At 44.7% G+C, this 23896-nt stretch overlaps 1 protein-coding gene across 2 annotated transcripts in view; it reads right to left on the bottom strand.

The window, feature by feature from the left end:
* The window catches only part of HECTD4 (HECT domain E3 ubiquitin protein ligase 4), a 253112-nt gene that overhangs the window by 185565 nt on the left and 43651 nt on the right, over positions 1-23896 (bottom strand). For both annotated transcript variants that reach the window (XM_040346168.1, XM_040346177.1), the window contains exons 3-4: positions 9964-10053; positions 1946-2076 (exon numbers count right to left, since the gene is read on the bottom strand). In XM_040346168.1, coding sequence (XP_040202102.1) covers positions 1946-2076; positions 9964-10053 — 221 coding nt within the window. The remainder of the gene's footprint in view (positions 1-1945; positions 2077-9963; positions 10054-23896) is intronic.

Genomic DNA, 23896 nt, shown 5'->3' with positions numbered 1-23896 from the left:
TTATGCCAATACTTATTGATTCTACTTTACTACTTTAGACTGACAAAACATACTTATGTTCACAGCCTATACTGTTTATGGACTAACAAGGTCTCTATGGATACATCACTACACCTATGCCATGCATGCTCTCCGTTTGGCCCCTGGTGGGGTCCCTTTCTGACTGCGCCCCCTCAGGTCCCAGGTGAGTCACCTGCTGCCGCCGTCTGTTGGCCACACACCTGTAGCCATGGCCAAGCTCAGTGGCGAGTATGGGGACCAACAACCCACATGGTGCCTCTGTGCCTTTAAAACCAATAATGTGCCATATTGTCGAACATATATGTATATTTTTTCATCCTAGGTACAGTGTTACACACTCCTGAAGAGTGAGCTGGATCTCGCAAAACTAGTCGGGTAGTATGATGCCTGTGTACTCTGACCATCACTACATTTATGTACCAATATTTCTTGTTTATGTATGTTTTTATTGGCAACTGTTGGTGTTATCTATGCATGCAAACAATTTTACTTGAATAAACTATATACTGTAATAACTATTGTTACTCTTACTGGTGGAAACGGTACCCACTTCATTTAAAGTCCCGGGGCGAATCCTTTGTTTGACTATATGTTGGGGATGAAAGGGTGTTACTGGGGACACCAGACCTTTCCTCTTTCAGCGTTAACCACTTGACCTCTGGAAAAATCAGTGGGTGCAGGCTGCTAGAGGTACGCCTGCATGCCCCCAACCCGGAAGTGCTGGATCACATACTAGGTACATGATACAGCACAGTAGAGCAGCCTTGCCGCTGTATAGCCAAGTGATATGGTCAGCAAGCCATGGGTGGAAAGAATTTCAAATAAATATATTGTTGGAAAAAGTCTGTCATTCAAAGGATTTCATTTGATTTCGTAACGAATGGACTTCAAACGTAAACCACACACACCGTTAGAAATTGGGTTCAATCCCAAAAAATTCTCATCATTGCGGTAGAAACGAAATGGCAATTTGACCCACTAATGATAGGAAAAACAAAATAAACTTTCTTAGAACATTATTTTCCTAAGAATTTTTGTTCGAAATTCTATCCACCTATGACCAACATAAGTCAGTCAAATAGGAACTTAAGAGCGCACTAGATTTCTGGCAGTGTTTTTAAAAGGGATAAAATATAGGGAAATGTGCATTTTTGCAAAGAGAATGAATCTTTTTTTTTTGCATGTAAATTTTTTGTAAATTTATTAAAATTCTTCAAATATTAGCAGGCTTCATTCATAAATAAACTGAAACAATATTATGAATCTGTTTTTTTATACCGTGCAAGCATGCACGTTGAAGAGTTCCTTTAAGAGATATCACTATGAAAAAAAAAACATAATGAATTCAACACTTAAATCAGATTTAATATTGTACAGATAGGCAACAACCCCATTCAATAATAAACTAAGCATATTAAAGCGGTATTAACCCCAAAACCAAAAATGTATTATATTGCAGCTTACCAATTATTAGATGTGGTGACTGCATTATTTATTTATTTTTTAGGCTTTCTTCCCTGGTGATCATTCTGTATTAGAGTGCCTCTACTCTGGATGAAGGAGCACAGGGGGCCCGGAAGACAGCAGCATTGTCAGACTGGAGAAGGGGGGTGAAATGTACTAAATACGCTGACAAATTTAAGCCAAACTCCAGATAATACTTTATAATTGGTTACAGCAGACAGTTTTGTTTTTTTCGCTTTTGGGATAAAGGTTTTACATTAATAAAAGCAGATCATTGTAAGCACCCCTGTCAGTGTTAAATGGTTTGTCTCGTTCTTGTAAACGTATACTTCTGGAAGAGAGCTTATGTTTCTTTGAAAAAACACTTACTGGCTAAATTACCAGGTAAAAATAAAAAGGAAAGCCTAAAAAAAAAAAATGCAGTCATCACATCTAAGAATTTGTTTCAATGATGCTTTACCTTTGTTTTCATTATTTGCACCACCGGTCCCATCAGGAGCTGGAAGCATATCCTCAAAACCCCAGGATACAATGTGCTTGCTTCCCAGTAAACAAGAGGGAGATCCTGGCCCTCCTTCCAGCAGCAGCAACCTTAACAGGAAAGGAAACTTTCATTATTAACAAATGTATTCCTGAATATAAAAAGACAAGAAAAATACAAAGCTTAGGTATGCTCCCAAAGAATCACAATGTAAAATCCAAAGGACTAAAACAAGATGGCGAAGGGCACCTTGGCTATGAATAGGCACAGATTACTACAAGGGGAATCGATTTTAGCCATCTATTTTTCACTTCCTATTGCTGGCAAATAAAAGTTATAACTTGACATGAGCCTACAGAGGTTTTATTATCAAAATGAAGGATGAAGTCTTTACCAGCTATGTTAGAGGTATCAAGCAGTTAAACGCACAGAGTTGTTTGAAAAGGCCCAGTGTTCTCTAAGAGACGGCTGGCACTGCCTGGAAGGGCTGAGGAAAATCAGACTGGCAGAGCCTTATGCAAGATAGAAAACTTTTATTTATGCACAGTGATGAAGTCAACCACCCACTAGAGCCTGTGGCACACCAAATACCTCCACGTCACAAAATCCAAAGGTTTCCTTGAAGTGCATGTAAAAGGAAAAAAATATTTTTCTTTGTTTCAGATGGAATAGAAAAGGATTAGATCCTCCGTCAAGTTTTAGTGCCGTCTGTGTCCCTACTGGCAAGATTTAACCCATTTGTTCTGGTCACCACTACCACTGGGACATTCAAGATTTTAGAGTTACATTCTCAGTGTGCTCTATATTGCTAGAGTTTTTCTTTTTTTCTTGGGAGAGTGCATGTGATCAGCACAGGGCCAATCAACATTATCAAAACAGAGGGTCAGGGGTCCTGCAGCCTCATAGGACAATCAGGGGAGAATGAAAACTCCTCCTACAGGTTTTAACCGGACACTGATAGAAGTCACAAGACTGTTAACCACTAGCCGACCAGCCGCCAGCGGCAGGTCGGCTCGGCTGCGCGAAATCACTTAATATAACGTCATTTTGCATTTCAACCATTAGGGGCGCGCGCTCCCTGCTTGCCCCTGGTGCCAATGCGCGTGCCTGACGGGCGCGATCACCGCCGGGCACCCGCGATTGCTCGTTACAGAGCGTGAACCCGGGAGCTGTGTGTGTAAACACACAGCTCCCGGTCCTGTCAGGGTAGAAATGTATGAACAGCGATCTGTCATTTCTCCTAGTCAGTCCTACCCCCCCCCCCCCTTCAGTTAGAACACACCCAGGGAACATAATTAACCCCTTCCTCACCCCTAGTGTTAAACCCTGCTCTGCCAGTGACATTTTTTACAGTAATCAATGCATTTTTATAGCACTGATCGCTATAAAAGTGCCAATGGTCCCAAAAATGTTTCAAAAGTGTCCGCTATAAGGTTGCAGATGGCCGCCATTACTAGTAAAAAAAAAAAATATATATATATTTTAATAAAAATGCCATAAAACTATCCCTTATTTTGTAGACACTATAACTTTTGTGCAAACCAAACGCTTATTGCGATTTTTTTTTAGAAAAATATGTAGAAGAATACATATCGGCCTAAACTGAGGAAAAAAATCATTTTTTTTATATATTTTTGGGGGATATTTATTACAGCAAAAAGTCAAAAATATTGATTTTATTTTTCCAAAAGTGTTGCTTTATTTTTGTTTATAGCGCAAAAAATAAAAAAATCGCAGAGGTGATCAAATACCACCAAAAGAAAGCTCTATTATTGGGAAAAAAAAGATCGCCAATTTTGTTTGAGAGCCACGTCGCACGGCTGGTGCAATTGTCTGTTAAAGCGACGCAGTGCCAAATCGCAAAACGTGGCCCGGTCATTGACCAGCAAAATGGTCCGGGGCTGAAGTGGTTAACTGCTGATGAAAAAAGGTATTTAGCAGTTTATATTGACTAACACAATTGCATTTTAATGTTCTGTGTACGATGCGAGACCAGATATAGTGAATGGAGGGTCCCGGGTTTAGTAACACTTTAACCACTTAAGGACCGGAAGGATTTGCCCTCTTAACCCATTTTTTCACGATACGGCACTGTGTCGCTTTAACAATTGCGCAGACAAAATGTATGTGCAGTGGTGGGTACTGAGTGAAGGCAGGAAATGCGGGCGAGCGGTGAGAGATGATGTCATCTCCCTGCCGAACCTCAGAAATTGAGGCTGACAAAACACGGACTGTGTGGGCGGAACGAGCAGTGATGCAGGGTGAAGTGAGGTCATCATCTCTGCTTACCCGTCTGCTCACTTCTCTCATCCACCCGGCTCTCATATGCTGCCCGTGCGCAGGCGTCTCAAGCCGGCCACCTGCACCTACGACCCTGTGAAGATGGGTCACGGCTTGGTGGTTGACAACCCCTGGGTTAGAAAAACTTGGTGAACAGACAGCATCATGAAGGCCAAAGGAACACACCAGACAGGTCAGGGATAAAGTTGTGGAGAAGTTTAAAACAGGGTTAGGTTGTAAAAAAACAAAAACAAAAAAAAAAACAAGATTTGAGCATCTCACGGAGCACGCCATCATCCGAAAATGGAAACAGTATGGCACAACTGCAAACCTAACAGGACATGGTCGTCCACCTAAAATGACAGGCTGGGCAAGGAGAGAATTAATCAGAGAAGCAGCCAAGAGGCCCATGGTAACTATGGAGGAGCTGCAGAGATCCACAGCTCAGGTGGGAGAATCTATCCAAAGGACAACTATTAGTCGTTCACTCCACAAATCTGGGCTTTATGGAAGAGTAGCAAGAAAGTCATTGTTGAAAGAAATCCATAAGAAGTCCTGTTTGCAGTTTGTGAGAAGCCATGTAGGGAACACAGCAAACATGTGGAAGGTGGTGCTCTGGTCAGATCAGACTAAGGGCTCTTTCACACGGGTGGATCGCCAGTTTTTAGGCAGACCTGAACGGGCGCTCCGTGCTCCTCTAGGGAGCCACGGATGTCAGCGGTGACATGGCCGCTGACTTCTGACCCGCTTCGATCCGCCAAAGTGTGACGGAGGAAAAACCTACTTTTCCATTCGTCTGGCGGATCGGATGAACACGGACAGACGGTCCGTGTTCATCCGATCCCCCCATAGGGGAGAGCGGAGAAAAGACAGGGCAGTCCCTGCACAGTGTGCGGGGACCGCCCTGTCATCCGCCGGCTCAGCGGGGATCAACGGAGCGATCCTCGCTGAGCAAGCAGAGTTTCACAGGGCGGATTATTACTGATCCGCCCCGTGTGAAAGGGGCCTAAAACTGAACTTTTTGGCCTAAAAGCAAAACGCTATGTGTGGCAGAAAACGAACACTGCACATCACCTTGAACACACCATCCCCACTGTGGTGAAAGTATGTTGTGGGGATGCTTTTCTTCAGTAGGGACACAGAGAAGCTGGTCAGAGTTGATGGGAAGATGGATGGAGCCAAAAAACTGACAATCTTAGAAGAAAACCTGTTGGAGTCTGCAAAAGACTTGAGACTGGGGCAGGGGTTCACCTTCCAGCAGGACAAGGACGCTAAACATACAGCCAAAGCTAGAATGGAAAAGTTTAGATCAAAGCATATTCATTGATTAGAATGGCCCAGTCAAAGTCCAGACCTAAATCCAATTGAGAATCTGTGGCAAGACTTGAAAATTGTTGTTCACCGAGAGCCGGTTCACACTGGGGCGACTTGCGATCCGACTTCATGTCGCCTCAAGTTGTCCCAAGTCGCGCTGTAGAGAAAAACAATGGAAGTGAATGGGAGCCTTGTTAATACACACGACTCAAGGCGATCCGACTTCAGAAAAGGTTCCTGTACTACTTCAATCCGACTTCTAGGCGATTTGTACCCATTGATTTCAATGGAAGTCGCCTCAGAAGTCGGATCACTGTCTTATCGGAAGCGACTTTCCAGGAAGATAACATACATTTCTCAGGCAAACCTCTCCCTCCCCCTCCCTCTCCCAGAGCTGATTGTTGTTTTATTGGCCACTGGAATATCTCCTGTCCTGGAGACGACTTCAAGTTGTGTTGTAAATCGCCCCAGATCGCCCTGTGGTTCATGTTCAAAGTCGCGCTGGAAGTCGTGTCGCCCTAGTGTGAACCGACTCTCGCTCTCCATCCAATCTGACAGAGCTTGAGCTATTTTGCAAAGAATGGGCAAAAACGTCACTCTCTAGAAGTGCAAAGTTGGTAGAGACATACACAAAAAGACTTGCAGCTGCAATTGCAGTGAAAGGTGGTTCTACAAAGTATTGAATAAACAGTAAAGTACTAATTGCGCTACCAACATGTTCAACAGTAATACATAAAGTGCTACAGTGCTAAAGTGAAAGGTGCAAACAGCAGCCAAAACTTCTGTAGTATTTATTGCCAATACCCATTAATTGTGTAAGATAATGAAGTAGCGCTAATTGCTCTATATGTGCGTTGTATATGTAGTACAGTAAGCCTAATAAAGTAAACCTACTAAAATAATGTGACACAAACAGTGCACAATAACTATTAAAGTGCTAAAAAAAAAAAAATCTAGGGAAATAAACTCATAAATATAACAATAAAAAAAAATACCGTATTTATCGGCGTATAACACGCACACAGGCGTATAACACGCACCCTAACGTTATGAGGGAAGTTTCAGGGGAAAAAAATGTTCCACAGCCCCCTGTGTATAACACGCAGGCACAGTTTACCCTCTATTTTCAGGGTAAAAAAGTGACTGTTATACGCCAATAAATACAGCACTTCTACAAAGTATTGACTCGGAAATGAACACAAATGCATGCCACACTTTTCAGACATGTGTAAAAACAAAAAATAAAATTGGAAAACCATTTATCATTTTCCTTCCACTTCACAATTACCGTATTTATCGGCGTATACCGCGCCGAGTTTGAACCACTGCGCCGGCATATACCGAGCGCAGTACACTAGGGTATAGTCGGCAGGCTCGGCTCCTCTCGCAGTCACGTCCTGGACGTACAGGACGTGACCGCGAGAGGAGCCGAGCCTGCCCGACTATACCCGAGTGTACTGCGCTCAGTATATGCCGGCGCAGTGGTTCAAACTCATCGCGGGAATCGGGGATCGAGCGGGGAGGACACCACAGAAGGACGCCGGACCCGACGAGGAGGACACCGCCGCAGACGGACGCCAGACCCGACAAGGCCACCAATGTTTTTTTACAGGAATGCAGGTCCACTTTAGGGGTGCGCGCTATACGCCGGAGCGCGCAATACCCCGATAAATACGGTAGGTGCCACTTTCTGTTAGTCTATCACATGAAACGCATTTACATTTTTGGCTGCAACATGACAAAATGCAAAAAAAAGAGATGCCTACACCCGAGTTGCTGGGTATGTGCCCCTTACAAATTAATCCCAGTGTCCTTGCAGGGTTTATTTATTTATTTTAAGAGGAGGTGCTAGAACATGCTAAAGTGGTTAGAAACACCCTAAACTCCCAAATGGACAGAAAGAGTAAGGTACTATGGCAGGTAGATCGAATGGTTGTAGTATCCAAGACATAAGAAGCAAGGACTGACCAACCCGACGAGGCTTAGTCGCGACTAAAATGTCACATTTAGCCAAGACATTACTTTCATTACAATAAGGAGCTTAATGGGGACCTATAGTTATATACTAAATAAAATTAAATTATAAAAAGATGTACTTAGGCTAACCATCAAATATTTCTTATGATCAGCACCCCCCCATGCAGAATGAATGTTGCAGCAGATGGCAGCCAGTCAGTGAAAGACTGCGCTGCTGTCAGCCTGGCAGACACACCTCTCAATAGCAGCAAGAGAACCAGTGCTAATATATAAAGCTTACCATTTCCCAAAACAGGAGCAAAATACCAGGGTATGAAAATTCAAGTATATACAAGTTAAGATAAAAATATGGGTGCCGCCATTCTTTACTTGTGTTTGTAGGTGCGGGTGTGGACATCTACATGCTTTTATCCCACCATGAGTACATAATTATACAATATATATTAGACGTGGAAGATATTGGGCCATGGTATGTGTTTTTTCCTTCATTTGAGTAACACTGGCATGTTTCCCAGAGCTCAGGCTAAGGAGAATGGTATCTGAGGTATGCTCCGGCGATGTGTCTCCTGATGTTGAATTAATGCACAGCAGGGCCAGATCTAGCCTGTCTGATGTGGGGGGTGCAGGAAAGCTTCAACAGTTTGTAGGACAGTGTAAAGGGGGTCAGCAGGGGAGAGGACAAGGGGGTCAGCAGGGGAGAGGACAAGGGGGTCAGCAGGGGAGAGGACAAGGGTCTCACAGAGCAGGAGGACAAGGGTCTCACAGAGCAGGAGGACAAGGGTCTCACAGAGCAGGAGGACAAGGGTCTCACAGAGCAGGAGGACAAGGGTCTCACAGAGCAGGAGGACAAGGGTCTCACAGAGCAGGAGGACAAGGGTCTCACAGAGCAGGAGGACAAGGGTCTCACAGAGCAGGAGGACAAGGGTCTCACAGAGCAGGAGGACAAGGGTCTCACAGAGCAGGAGGACAAGGGTCTCACAGAGCAGGAGGACAAGGGTCTCACAGAGCAGGAGGACAAGGGTCTAACAGAGCAGGAGGACAAGGGTCTAACAGAGCAGGAGGACAAGGGTCTAACAGAGCAGGAGGACAAGGGTCTAACAGAGCAGGAGGACAAGGGTCTAACAGAGCAGGAGGACAAGGGTCTAACAGAGCAGGAGGACAAGGGTCTAACAGAGCAGGAGGACAAGGGTCTAACAGAGCAGGAGGACAAGGGTCTAACAGAGCAGGAGGACAAGGGTCTAACAGAGCAGGAGGACAAGGGTCTAACAGAGCAGGAGGACAAGGGTCTAACAGAGCAGGAGGACAAGGGTCTAACAGAGCAGAGGACAAGGGGGGTCATCATGTCAGCAGGGCAGAAGACACTGGTCAGCAGAGAATAGTAAAGGGTCACTGCTGGGAGAGCACTCCTCCTACCCCCACGGTGCACACAGCCTGGGATACTCAGTGTTTCCCCACCCCACACAGCACATAGCCAAGATCGGATTTCCTTACAGAAAAAGCCTTGATCTGCACAGTGTGTAGTCTCAGCATAAAATGTTTCCCCTCTGTCTGTTATAAGAACTGAAAAAACTGCAGATTCTGTGGGTGGATGTGTGAACTAGAGCTCTGTGGGTGGAGTCATGATGTCAGACTCCCTGTCCTCCTCTACACTCCCCTTGTCAACATGCATTATCTCCTGTGTATTCCTTACACTAAATTCTGCTATGATCACTAACATCCAGCCAAAATCCAGAAAAGTAAGCGCTTCAGAAAAGGGGTGGGAATTAAAAAATAATGCATGTCTCAAGCTAGTTCATGAGATATGTAAATAACCTGTCATTCACAGCAAGGGGGACGGAACCGACTAACGTTTTTCTCTGCAAGTCCGTTTTATTTCACTGAACAATAAAAGAGGATTGCTCAGAGCTGGATTAACGCTGTGTGGCAAGACTGGGCACAGATGATAGGAAATCTTATACTGTACATTGTGACATAAAAAAAAATATATTAAAAATAGTCGGGTTTACATCCACTTTAAAGAGGAATTCAGGACTTGAACCCAACTGCTCTTACAGGATAAGTTCACCTTTAGTAATATGTTACATCCATATTCATGGTATAAGATGTTACTAAAGCACCTGCCCACACCCTGACCTAATTCCCCCATTGTGACAGTCGGTGGGGGATCCTTTCACCACACCGGCTGTCATAATTCAAAAACAATTCAATAAATTGTTAAAGTGATTGAGATCAACCCATCCAGTAACACTAGGGCACACTTTAACCTGGAAGTGGGTTTTTGATATGTGAACACAGCCTACCAAGACAATGGGAGCAACAGGAATGTAAAAAAGCAAGCAGATTTTCTTCCATCCCACAGCATCCAAGCATGTATTACTTATGAAGCAGCAGTATGAATCATACTGAAAACGAGTGGGTACACTTACCTATAGAGTACATCTGCCACAGGCAGAGATCCCAATTCTGTCTGTTTCTGCAGCAAATGTACAGTGTGAATGAAGGTTTTTAATGATCCCCTATAAAACAAACAAAAAACATTTGTCAGTAAAGATACAGAACAATCAAAACAGGGTAAAGACAAGCAAGATGGTTAGTTGAAGGTTTCTTAATCCCAACTCAAAAAGTCAGATTGCCCAAGGTGGGTACGGGGAAGAGGAATCTTTTTGTCCTCAAATAAATCAATGAGCACTACAGGAACTGTTATTCCTGGCTTGGTCAACTGTTAAAGCTTGCTTCATGCCCACCTATTGAAAAGAGAACGATCCATGGTAAAACTTTCATCATGCTGAAACATTTCTGGGCCTTAAAGGGGTTGTAAAGGTTTGTTTTCTTTTCTAAATAGGTTCCTTTAAGCTAGTGCATTGTTGGTTCACTTACCTCTTCCTTCAATTTCTCTTCGAAATGTTTTTTTTTCCTTTCTTTTCTTTGTCTGAATTTCTCACTTCCTGTTCCACCTCAGTAAGCCGTTCTGGCTGACTAACCCCCAGCAAGATGATGGGAGCAAGTTTACCGAGGAGAAAAGGGAAGGGAGAAATTCAGACAAAGAAAAAAAACATTTAGGCTTCATTTCCATGGATGTTTTTACAGCCACTTTTCTGAGCTTTTTTTGCAGCTTAAAAACAGCTCTCCATGTTAGTCTATATGGCCTCATGCCCACCATGACATTTTGAGCTGTAGATGGCTGAGCCGTTTTTAAGCTGCAAAAAAAAAAAACCAGGACCAGTGCGTTCTGAAGCTCCAGCCTTAGAGCTGTAAAAACGCCAGATGTTAAAAAACGCTCAAAAACGCCAAAAAACGTGCAAAAAACGCTACCGCAGCATTTTTGAGCTCCAGCTAAAAAAAAACATGGACAGGCGTTTTTAAGCTGTAAAAAAGGCTAAAAAAAAGTGGCTGTAAAAACATCCATGGAAATGAAGCCTTAGAAGGGAAATGGACCAACAATGCACTAGCTTAACCACTTGCCCACCGCCTCATGTCTAAAAGACGTCCTGTTTTTAAAGATGTATATCTCGGTAACGGCAGCAGCTGCTGCCACAACCGAGGTATGCATCTTTAGTGCCGATGGTCCTGGAAACGATAACGGCGGTCTCCGCGGCGGATTCGCCGTTATCGGTGGCGGGAGAGGGGCCCCGCCGCTCTCCCACGCCTTCCGCCGCCGTCGGTAGCGGCGGAGGCGATCGGGTCCGTTCGGCAAGTGACTGGGGACGAGACTGAAGGAAAAACTCCTTCGCCCGTCCCCATATCTCTGCTGGGCGGAAGTGACGTCAAAACGTCAGTCCCGCCCAGCGTCTTAAAGAGACAATTTTTTTTTCTGCCATTTAAAAAAATGACAGTTTAATTTATTTTTTATTTTTTTTGCATTTAAGCCTAAATATGAGATGTGAGGTCTTTTTGACCCCAGATCTCATATTTAAGAGGACCTGTCATGTTTTTTTCTATTACAAGGGATGTTTACATTCCTTGTAATAGAATAAAAGTGATATTTTTTTTTATTTCAGTGTAAAAAATTATAAAAATAAATAAAAATAAATAAGAAAACAAAAAAAAAAATTTTAAAAACGCCCCGTCCCGACGAGCTAGCGTGCAGAAGTGAACACATACGCGAGAAAACGGTGTTCAAACCACACAAGTGAGGTATCGCCGCGATCGTTAGAGCGAGAGCAATAATTCTAGCCCTAGACCTACTCTGTAGCTCAAAAAATGCAACCTGTAGAATTTTTTAAACGTCACCTATCGAGATTTTTAAGGGTAAAAGTTTGACGCCATGCCACGAGCGGGCGCAATTTTTAAGCGTGTCATGTTGGGTATCATTTTACTTGGCGTAACATTATCTTTCACAATATATAAAAAAATTGGGCAAAAATTATTGTTGTCTTATTTAATTCAAAAAAGTGATTTTTTCCCAAAAAAAGTGCGCTTGTAAGACCGCTGCGCAAATACGGTGTGACAAAAGTATTGCAATGACTGCCATTTTATTCCCTAGGATGTCTGCTAAAAAAAAATATATAATGTTTGGGAGTTCTGATTAATTTTCTAGCAAACAAATTGTGATTTTCACATGAAGGAGAGAAGTGCCAGAATAGGCCCGGTGGTCAAGTGGTTAAAGGAACCTATTTAAAAAATAAAAAACAAACCTTTACAACCCTTTAATTGGTGACCACTGTACCAACCTGACATACATTGCCCTGTATTAGTAGATTGGTCAGGTTGTCGTCACACACCCAACTCCTGACATGCCCACTCTGATTGGTCAAGAGGTGTACAGTCAGTCTTGAAGACATGATATGACAGACAAGAAGACCTTGAATTGTGATGGCATCAAAGTGAAAGTCAGGGCACACAACCTATTAGAAATGCATTACCTGCCAAATAATTTGTAATTCTGTACAGCCAGTCTTGTGATTATGCAGAATATTCTGTACAGTTTACACACATACCACATTTACTAGCGCAACTATCTGGCGCATACACAATCAGCAAACCTCTGAATAGAAATGTATTCTGGGGCTGACATAATTATTAGGAAATCTATACTGAGAAGTGCAGGCTTAATTGCAGACCTCCTCCTGAAAATACTAGATGCCTGGCAATCTCTGCATTCAACAGCTAAATCATTAAACCGCACACTGTTTGTCAGATTTCCTGATAGCCATTCTTTTTCAAAGTCAGTGATTCAAAGTCTTGAAGCATTAGATCAGCATGACAGCCTGGCAACTAGCATTTTAAGTAGGAATGGTCTGTAGCGGCAACCCCATATTTGTGGTAAAGCTTCGCACTGCACAGCCAGGCATTATTGCCTAGATTCATTATCTTTCTCTTCACTGCCTGTGAGGTCTTGTGGGACAAGACATATGCAGATATGTACAACCAGACTAAAGAGAGGGAGTGCAGATGTCACACGTCACTTAACCAGCAGACCAGGCCTTCTCAGTCTGGTATTCGTTTAGATGTCGAGCTGAGATCAGCATTATGGAATGGAGTGGCTTGGATCCTTACGCCAAGACAGAACATAAAGCTGAAGATGCAACGAAAAATACAATGTGAAAAGATACTTTTCTCAAAGGCTTCCTTTACCTTAGTGCAGTCCTCCTTCACTTACCTCATCCTTCCATTTTGCTTTTAAATGTCCTTATTTCTTCTGAGAAATTCTCACTTCCTGTTCTTCTGTCTGTAACTCACCACAGTAATGCCAGGCTTTCTCCCTGGTGTGGAGTGGCGTGCTCGCCCCCTCCCTTGGACTACAGTAGAGGATGCTCTCTACGTTGCAGATAGAGAAAGGAGCTGTGTGTTAGTGGGCGTCGTGACTCTCCTGTAGTCCAAAGGGAGGGGGCGAGCACGACACTCCACACCAGGGAGAAAGCCTTGCATTACTGTGTGGAGTTACAGACCGAAGAACAGGAAGTGAGGATTTCTCAGAAGAAATAAGGACATTTAAAAGCAAAATGGAAGGATGAGGTAAGTGAAGGAGGACCGCACTAATGTAAAGGAAGCTATTTAGGGGGGGGGGGGGGGTTTACCTTTACAACCCCTTTAAGGATGAAAAAACTTTTACCTTTACAACCCCTTTAAGTAGGCCTGTCATGAAAAAATTATGTAGGCTGCCATTGCCAACCTCTAAAGCAGGCGTGTCCAACCTGCGGCCCAACACAAAACTATAAACATACTTAAAAATGTCGTAATTGTGTAAAAATGTGTTTACACTTAGTGAACACCATGCGGCTGAAGAAAAATTTGACAATGTCTGTTTAAGGCTGCATTCACATCTTGGCGGACAAAATCGTGGCGTTTTGTCCCGCGAATTGCGGCGACAAATAGCAGTGTTTTGTACCGCCATTTGCGGCGACAAAGCGCCGCGATTGTCCGCCTAGATGTTCCCCTAGATTGTCCCTCTATGGAGATGGTTCCCATCTCCTATGCCGAACGCCGAAAGCCGCCTGAAAAAAAGGTCCGGGACCTTTTTTCAGGCGGCAGGCGTTCGGCGTGGAGATGTGAACCATCTCCATAGAGGGCAATGTTAAATCATCCCTCTGGCGTGTCGGGGCGGCAGCGGGCGTCGCACCACAGGCGACAAAACGCCTAGGTGTGAATGGGCTCTAATGGACCTTGGTGTCAGTTTATGAAGCAGTGGAAAATATCCACTGCTCCATTCTCCAGCTTTCACAGTGGGGATCTCTCTTCTCTGAATGCCAGTTTATGAAGCGGTGTCGATCTACAAATGCTTCAAACAGTGGAGAACGCTCCCCGATACTGGAATCTCGTGAGACAAAACGAGTTTACAGTAGCAGAAACTCACTTTTTAGTAAACAGAGGGCCCACCTCATATTAATAAAATAAATAGTCCCCCAATACAGGGCTCGACAAACCCCAGGCGCCAGGTCGCATTGGGCATGTACTGACCATCGGGACTTCAGTGACAGCGTAACAAAGCCCCCCCCCCTTCCGCTCCTCTGTCTCCACCTCCCCACAGTGCTCACCTCCTCTCCCTGGCTAAATACAGACATGCTCCTTGTGAGTCTAACCGAGAAGGTCATCATATGACCCGGAAGGACGGCGGCCACACACAGCTGTGACATAAGCTTCCTCGGCACTCATTCTCCTGGTCTTTCCTTGCCTTGCTCTCCATCCTGTCTGCTGCCACGGATAATCTATATGGAGATCGGGGAAGGAAAGACCAGGAGAACGAGTGCCGCGGAAGCTTATGACACAGCTGTGTGTGGCCGCCGTCCTTCCGGATCGTATGATGAGCTTCTCCGTGCGACTCCCGAGGAGCAAACCTGTATTTAGTCACGCCAAAGTTAACTAGCCAGGGAGAGGAGGTGAGCGCTGCGGGGGACTAGAGCATGGGGACCTGAGCAGCAAAAAAGGGGAATAGAGGAGCATGGGGACATGGGCAGCATGGGGGGGAATAGAGGAGCATGGGGACCGGAGCAGCAAGGGAGGAGGGGGGAAATAGAGTAGCACGGGGGACCAGAGCAGCATGGGGGGGGGGAATAGAGGAGCACGGGGGACCGGAGCAGCAAGGGAGGAGGGGGGAAATAGAGGAGCACAGGGGACCAGTGCAGCATGGGGGGGGAATAGAGGAGCACGGGGGACCGGAGCAGCAAGGGAGGAGGGGGGAAATAGAGGAGCACGGGGGACCAGAGCAGCATGGGGGGGGGGGAATAGAGGAGCACGGGGGACCGGAGCAGCATGGGGGGGGGGGGAATAGAGGAGCATGCAGCCGAAAGACTGGCTTCTAACTTTTTTAGCTGGCTCCTAGATTCCAAGACAATTTGTCAAGCCCTGCCCTAATAATATTTTTATAGAGAGAGATATATAAATGTACATTATATACACACACACACACACACATACACATAAATATGGCGTAGGGATATGGTTACTGTCTTGGGGGGGGGGGGATCTAATCGATAAAGGAGGAAGTCGAAAATCTTCCTCGTTCCCCCAAGATTCTCTCTTCACTCCCCGATTCACCACCTCTGAGCTGGTGAATAGGGGAGGGTAATTTCGAACACAGATCGTAGCTTCATAAACAGGCCGTTTGTGTCAGTCAATGACAGCTTCTCAGTGTGCGGAGATCGGCAGAGAACAAGTTTTCCCCCGATCATCTCTATTAAATAAACTGTTTATAAGCCGAGATCAGCGGCAATCCTCTGGATCACTGCTGTTCACAGTTTAATAAACAGACACCTTTATAAAAGTTTTATCTTCCCAAAGAAAAATATCCCACTCTTCACAATCACACCTTATTCATGTCATACATTTTTGGCAGCACCTATATTTGAGAGCAACTGTTTTCAAGGACAGAGCACACGAAGGGCAAAATTCAAACCAAAATATCTGATGAGCACCTTGAGAATTGCTACTACTAGTAGATATTGATAAGTTTGGTCATCAAAAACAGTGTCAAATATAACACTAGTTTTGGGTTGCCCTCTTACTTTTGTAATAAAAAAATTACGTTTTATTAGTCAGGTAGGTTACATTATCTAGATCAATGATCGGCTTGTGATCGGTCTGACTTTTTCTGCTCATCAGCTATCCTTATTATTGCATGGGAATTCCCCAATTCTCCCATAAAAGAGTATACTTTTACGCTTTATCGTTACGGGAGTTGTGGCTTGTGGAGTGTGTGTTTTTGTTGATGTGGCTAGAGCCAGCAGGAGGGGTTGTGCAGGTACCCCCCTCTACACACGTCAACTTAGGACAAGCGGCTGTGATCATACTGCTGCTGCATCCCCATAGGCTGACTGACTGCACGCCACTCCCGATGGTTCCAGTTGCATAAAACGAAAAAGCTGATTTAGCCTAGGTTCACACTGCTGCAAATTTTACCGCGATTTCGCGGCCGCGATTTTGCCGCGATTTCGGCCGCAATTTAATGTAAATCGCGGCCCGAAATCACAAAAAGTAGTACAGGAACTACTTTTTGGAATCGCAGATGCGGCGTCGCACTGATTAGGACAGTGCCATTGCCGACAATTGCCGCCGATTTGAGATGCGATTTGACATGTCAAATCGCATCTGAAATCGTACCCAGTGTGAACCAGGGCTTACACTGTACAGGCCACAGCGCCCATGTAAAAGAGGCATCAAATGTATTATTAAAAGGTCCAAGAAAATAAATAAAGCAATTTTTTACCAGTATAGTTAGGAGAACCCGCCAGGATAGAACTTTATTTAATTATGAATTAAAGGGGAGCTCCGCTAAAAAAAAATATTAAAAGCCAGCAGCTACACATACTGCAGCTGCTGACTTTTAATATTAGGACACTTACCTGTCCTGGAGTCCAGCACCGGCCACAGCAGAGGAAGAGCGATCGCTCGTCACTCTGCTGCCCCCCCCCCCGCCATCCTCGGTCAGGGAACCAGGAAGTGAAGCTCTCCGGCTTCACTGCCCAGTTCCTTACGGCGCATGCGCGAGTCGCGCTACGCCTGCTGATTGGCTCCCGCCGTGTACTGGGAGCCGAGTGTTCCCCAGAACACAACAGGGGGGGGGGGGGGAACGTCATGCCCACAGTCTGCTCGAGACTGTGTGGCCGGAAGTGGGTGCAAATAACCTGTCTTTAGACAGGTATCTGCACCCCTCCTCCCCCCTGAAAGGTGTCAAATGTGACACCGGAGGGGGAGAGGGTTCCGATCAGCGGGAGTTCCACTTTAGGGTGGAGCTCCGCTTTAATTTAATTATGAAAACCAACATATTAAAAGGTTTACACTGCTATCAATTGCCAGGAGTTGTCAGTGTGAAAGGTCAGGCCGTTGGCAGAATGACTCAGACTTCAGGTGACTTTTGACCTCATTCCAGCCAAGGGCTATAAAGGCTCAGAAAATAAGTAAAGATAAACATAGATATAATATGTTATAAGAAACCTTGTATAGTTAAAAGAATTTTTAGATTTGTTTTCAATAGTGACTGACACTTCACAAAAACTCTTATTCACCCTCATAAAACAACCAACCTTTTAAAAAAAGCCTCAATCTTACAAATAATCAGCCTTTAGCTTTGCAGCCTACTGCAAAATACACCGCACAGAGAATGGGGTATGAGTACAGATGAAGAGGGGACATGTCAGGGTTAAAAAGGCAGTCAGTCCCTTTACCACCCCCCTTTCTATAGGACTGATTTTTAGGGCCGTTCCCACCAATGCAGCAACTGGCGTGTTCCCACACTGGAAGAACACCAGTCAACGCAAGGGTACATCGAAAGCAATTGTTTTCTATGTGCCATGTTCATACAAAGCAACCCACAGGTGAAGTGCAGTGAGCTTCAATAAAAAGCATATATGCTGAATTTTATTGCAGTACACAGGAAAGTACTGCATGACACTACACAGCAGCACAACTCACATGAAGGAAGTGTCACTTTGTGCACTTCAAATAAAGTTGCCAAAAAAAGGGAACTGTGTGAGCAGAGCATTTTAGTGTGCGGGCAAGTGTGAACAGGCCTCAAGCACCATTCACACCTGAGCATTTTCTAGCTTGTAACTCAAAGCCACAAACCTTCAGCGAACAAAATCCCATGTACACTGTGGCTGTTTACATAGGAGTGCACAGGTATGTACACTGTGGCTGTTTACATAGGAGTGCACAGGTATGTACACTGTGGCTGTTTACATAGGAGTGCACAGGTATGTACACTGTGGCTGTTGTGATGGTGGGACTCTGTGCTGTCTGAAAGATTGCTGGTTTACACCAGATTTTGGAGAGAAAGACGCACTAATTGCACAGCTGTGTGTTCAGCTTTTTAATTCTGACCTGACTATGGCTCAGAGCCCCACCCCACAGACAGGAAGTCTGTGCTGGGAGCCAGGTGAACTCCCATCCCTCTGAGAGGAGTCAGAGATGGTGCATGGGTGCAGCTAGAGTATGCATGTCTGCAGGAGGCAGAGGTCATTGGTGATTGAGCAGAAAGGCGCTGACCAGGAGTAAGCTAGGAGAGAGTTTATCTCTAGGAAACTCTGTTTGTTCTAAGGAACAGAACTTAGGCCTAGGCTAAAGGCCTGAAGCAGCCGGATGGCAACAATGAAAGCCAGGAGGCTAAAGTATTGAGTATGCAACATACAGTAATGGTGGAACCCCCTGCGAGGGCTACTGAAGTATTTGTGAACCATTTGTGCTTTTAAATAAAAGTGGGCTACCAGGCCCTTAAAAATTCAGTTCTGGACTGGAGTACTCACTAAAAAACGCACCTAGCGCTAGAGTCTGATCACCCCAATCTTACACATAGGAGTGCTCAGGTATGTACACTGTGGCTATTTACATAGGAGTTCTCAGGTGCTTGTAGCTTCGATGCATGATGCTTCAACTGCTACCCGAACTAAAACTGAGGCAGCGACCAAGGCTCTTCAGCTGAAACCTATCTGCTTTTTTGTTTTCCTATATGTGCCATTAAATATTTCTTACGGATTGGAGTTGCCGGGTATTTTCTATCTTACCTACCTATTTGGTTGTTGTTTGGAGGACACTGTTGCCTGAACACCTACCTGTGGACTCCGCCCTGCCTGTTGGTATTTCCCTGTTCAGAGCGATGCACCTTTCGGTTTGTACAACTGAGGCAGTACTGGACATTTTTTACCCCTAGACTTGACAGGGAATGCCTGTAAACATGAAAATCTGGTCTCATCTTACTAGGGCTTTCCATTGGCTTTAACAAAAATGCCTAAAGCTTCTATATCAAACATACACACAAAAAAAAAAAAAAAAGACAAAGAAAACAAGGTATGGGATCTTAAAGGGGAAGGTGGGGTGTAGAGCTTCTGAGGAAGTAAAGACCCAGACACACTGGCTGAATGTCAGGAGACAACAGCTGGTAATAAAAAAAGAAAAAAAAGGCAGATATTCGGCCAATGATTATGTTCTATCCGACAGATAGCTGGCTGCTATTGGACGTGCATGCTGGAAAACCAACAGCCGACCGACTCCCAATCAGCGCTCTCAGACAAAGGCAGAGAGCGCTATTCTGAGTGTTCTGGTGGGGGGGGGGGGGGGGGGCCTGTCAGAACAAAACAGCCAGCTCAGTGGAGATCGCTGGACTAACCTTGCATTGTTAATATGGCGGCTCCAACCGTAACTATCAGCTGGTACAAGCAGACAGGCAGGGAGGGGGAGGAGGACAGAGAGGACACAGGAGAGCAGATAGCAGACTGCAAATGACGGAATCATGTACTCAGACCACGGTGTCAGGCTCAGCAACCCCGATTATCGTGGTCAGTTTGCAGAGGGGAGGGTATTGCCAGGCAGGTTTTTTTGGTGTTACTGGGGTCCAAATGACACAGCACATGATCTGTTTTTTTTTTTTTTTGGTGTAAAGGAAAATTTGTAAGTTCTGTATATAATTGTATTCCATTTTGTATGCATTGCACACTGCCCTCACTGTGCACACGGCACTAATAATGTTTTCATTACATGTACCGGGAGCGACGGTCATAGAGATGACTGGTGACCATATGGTCACCAGTCATCTCTATGCTTCCCAGGCAGAGCCGGCCGATTCGCTCTCCGGGCCCCCGATGGCACGGGAAAGCCCGGGGAAGCACCGGATGGCGGCGGGACGTCCCGCCGCCTATATGAACGATCAACCGGCGAAACTGCCGCTTTGATCGTTCTTATCATGCACAGAATCGGCGGCTGAAGACGGTGATATCTGAATGATGCCTGTAGCTGCAGGCATCATTCAGATATCACCGCACAAATTCGAGGACGTTAAATGACGTCCTCGGTTGTCAAGTGGTTTAAGAAGAAGTTCAGAAATGAGATTACAAGTTGATCCTGAATGGAAAAAAAAATAAAAAAAACGTGTGTGCCTGTGCTCTCTGCATTTGATCGCTGTTATCAGTTAGCATTGTTCCAAGTCATCCTTGTAGATAAGGAGGAGAGATGTTTTGTAATTTCAGACCTATGCCTCATACACATAAGAATATCAGACGAATGGTCGTCTTTTTTTTTTTGCATGCTAGTCTCATTTTGAGAACCAATAGGTTACTAAAGTTACGTAAATTCTTAGATGACAGAATACAACTCTGGAAGTGATGTAATGTATTGCATTCTTTCATTTCCGTGCGCAGTCTTGGTAATATGATTTTTTTCAAATACCATACCAATTACAGGAAAATTGATTGTTCGTTCTGTTATCATACAAGAATTTTTTTTGTGCTTGTATTTTCGGAGACGTTCGCATGAACAGTCACGATCACGAGTACCAACAATCAGGTTATCGTACAATCGCTCCAAAAGCGGTGTTTCCAGCCTGATTGTCCTCATTGTGTGTACTAGGGACTGGTGTGACAAGGCAGATAAAATACGGCACAAGTACAAGCATGGTCATCCTAGGACAGGAAGCGTGTTATACTGACCAGCAAAGCAGATTCTTTTTACTGATCTATACGTTTACACACTGAAAACAATGGTCTGCATTTACATCAGAAAGGAAAAAAAAACACATGTTTAAAAACGGTGTGTTTGTGCAAATGCATCAGCAGTTTGGCAGATAGGCCCCTAGCCTCTACCATTATCTGGGATTGGTTAGCAATTTTGTACAATATTTCTGTATTATTGCGGGTTCAATTTAAACAAATGATGAAATACCCAAAAATGTATATTTAACATTTTCCTTTTGAGACTGCTTTAAACACCTTTTCAAATTCACCAGGCTCTCTGTATGCAGTTTTGATTTAGTGCAGTTCACACCAGATGCACTTCCTTTCAGTTCCGTGTGCTTTTTTTGCACTAAAAATACATGCACAGTGTTTTCCATGTATTCCAATGGCTCTAGTTCAGGGGTCTCAAACTCAAATTACCTGAGGGCCACAAGACAAGTTTTCATTTGCCATGGGGGGCCGCATGCAAACTTTCAAACTTCAAAAACAACAGTACTGGTGTCAGCGAACACATTATTAACCCCCAGCACTGGTGTCAGCGAGCGCATTATTACCACCAGCACTGGTGTAAGTCAGGGTTTGACAAATTTGCTTGGAATCTAGGAGCCAGCTAAAAAAGTTAGGAGCCAGAAAACGCACCCCGTCCCGACGGGCTTGCGCGCAGAAGCGAACACATACGCGAGCAGCGCCCGCATATGTAAACAGTGTTCAAACCACACATGTGAGGTATCGCTGCGATTGGTAGAGCGAGAGCAATAATTCTAGCACTAGACCTCCTCTGTAACTTAAAACATGCAACCTGTAGATTAATTTAAACGTCACCTATGAAGATTTTAAAGGGTAAAAAAGTTTGTCGGCATTCCACAAGCGGACGCAATTTTGAAGCGTGACATGTTGGGTATGAATTTACTCGGCGTAACATTATCTTTCATAATATAAAAAAAAAAAAATGGGGATAACTTTACTGTTGTCTTATTTTTTAATTAAAAAAAGTGTAATTTTTTCCCAAAAAAAGTGCGCTTGTAAGACCGCTGCGCAAATACGGCGTAACAGAAAGTATTGCAACGATCGCCATTTTATTCTCTAGGGTGTTAGGATAAAAAATATATATAATGTTTGGGGGTTCTAATTAGAGGGGAGAAGATGGCAGTGAAAATAGTGTAAAATGACATTAGAATTGCTGTTTAACTTGTAATGCTTAACTTGTAATACCAACGGCCACCACCAGATGGCACCAGCTCACATCTGGTGGTAATAACTTGTAATACCAACGGCTCACCACCAGATGGCACCAGCTCACAAAAAAAATAAAAATTTTTTTATTTTTTTTTACTCTTTGCTCCCCCCACTTCCACCCTGCCTGCGGGCCATTTATAACTGGTCCGCGGGCCGCAAATGGCCCGCGGGCCGGTACTTTGAGACCACTGCTCTAGTTCACACCATGCAGTCAGTTTCTAGAGAGAGAGAGAGAGAGAGAGAGACTTGTAAAGCGCAACACATGCGAACTGAATCGCCTCTGGGCGCTGTATCCATTTCATGGGTAAGGAACCCCTTGACCTCAGAAGAGATGGGTTTTAATCTTTCTCCTGAAGGCCAAGTGGTCCGACTCCAGTCGGATGGTGGTTGGTAGTGCATTTCACAGGCGAGGCCCCTGGACTGCAAATCTTCGTTCTCCTTTGGACTTGTATCTGGCCTTGGGTATCTGGAGGAGGTTTTGATTGGTGGATCGCAGAATGCGATTGGGGTTATAGGCTTTTATTTTTTCGCATAGATCTTGGGGGGCGTTTCCTTGAATACACTTATGTATTAGGCAGAGTGCCTTGAAAGTGATTCTGTCTTTTACTGGCAACCAATGAAGGGATCTCAGTGAAGGTGAGATTGATTCCCATGTTTTTTTCCCAGTCACTAGTCGAGCGGCCGTATTTTGAACGACTTGCAGACGAGTGATTTGGTATTTGGGGAGTCCTAGATAGAGGGCATTTGCGTAGTCGAGTCTGGAATTGATGATTGTTCCCACCACGACTGCAATGTCCTCTTTCGGGATAAAGGGCGTGAGTCTGCGTAGTAGGCGCAGCAGATGGTGCGATCCGCTGACTACTGACCCTATTTGTGCATCCATTGTCATGTAGGTATCGAAAATGACTCCGAGACTTTTGACTTTGGTGCTAGGGGTGCTAGATTTACCCAGAATGGGTAGGGGAGTCCATGTTGACGCGGGGTGATTTTTCCGGTAAGTGTGAAACAGGAGAAGTTCTGTTTTCGAACCATTGAGTTTAAAATAACGGTTTGTCATCCAGTTATCTATTAGAGTGAGGCATTTCTCTAGTCCAAGAGAATGATCCTTTTTGTTGCAGATGCGGAAATACAGTTGTGTGTCGTCTGCATAGGAGTGGTAAAGTAACTTCTGGTTACTGATGATTTCAAAGAGAGGGCGAAGATAGATATTGAAAAATACGGGCGATAAGGGCGATCCCTGAGGGACTCCGCATGACACCGTACGTTTTTCAGAAGTGAAAGACCCCAGTTTCACTATTTGTGATCGGTTTTCCAAGAAGGAGGAGAACCAGGGTAAAAAACACATTCAGCGACTCCGGCTACTTCAGCTAGCCTAGCCAGTAGTAGTCCGTGGTCTACAGTGTCAAAAGCCGCGCTTAGGTCCAGCAGTATCAGGAGACAAGATTCTCCTTCGTCTGCGGCCTCTAGAGCGTCATCCCATATTTTAAGCAGCGCCGTTTCTGTTCCGTGACCCGGACGGAAGCCTGATTGAAACGGATCGAGTCATTTATGGGTGTCTAAATGCAGTTGCAGCTGTTGTACAACTACTTTCTCCATTACCTTGGAGAAGACATTTAGAGCTGTTATGGGCCTCCGGTTGTTTGGGTCTTTGGGGTTGAGGGTAGTTTTTTTTAGAATTGGTTTTATTGTACCTTGTTTTAGCAAGGTGGGCACCATGCCCTCCTTGAATGATTGGTTAATGAGCTGC

Source organism: Rana temporaria, chromosome 1 (genome assembly GCF_905171775.1).
Source record: "Rana temporaria chromosome 1, aRanTem1.1, whole genome shotgun sequence".
NCBI classification, from domain to species: Eukaryota; Metazoa; Chordata; class Amphibia; order Anura; family Ranidae; genus Rana; species Rana temporaria.
Note: the sequence above shows the minus strand (reverse complement) of the source record. Positions and strands in the feature narration are given on the sequence as shown.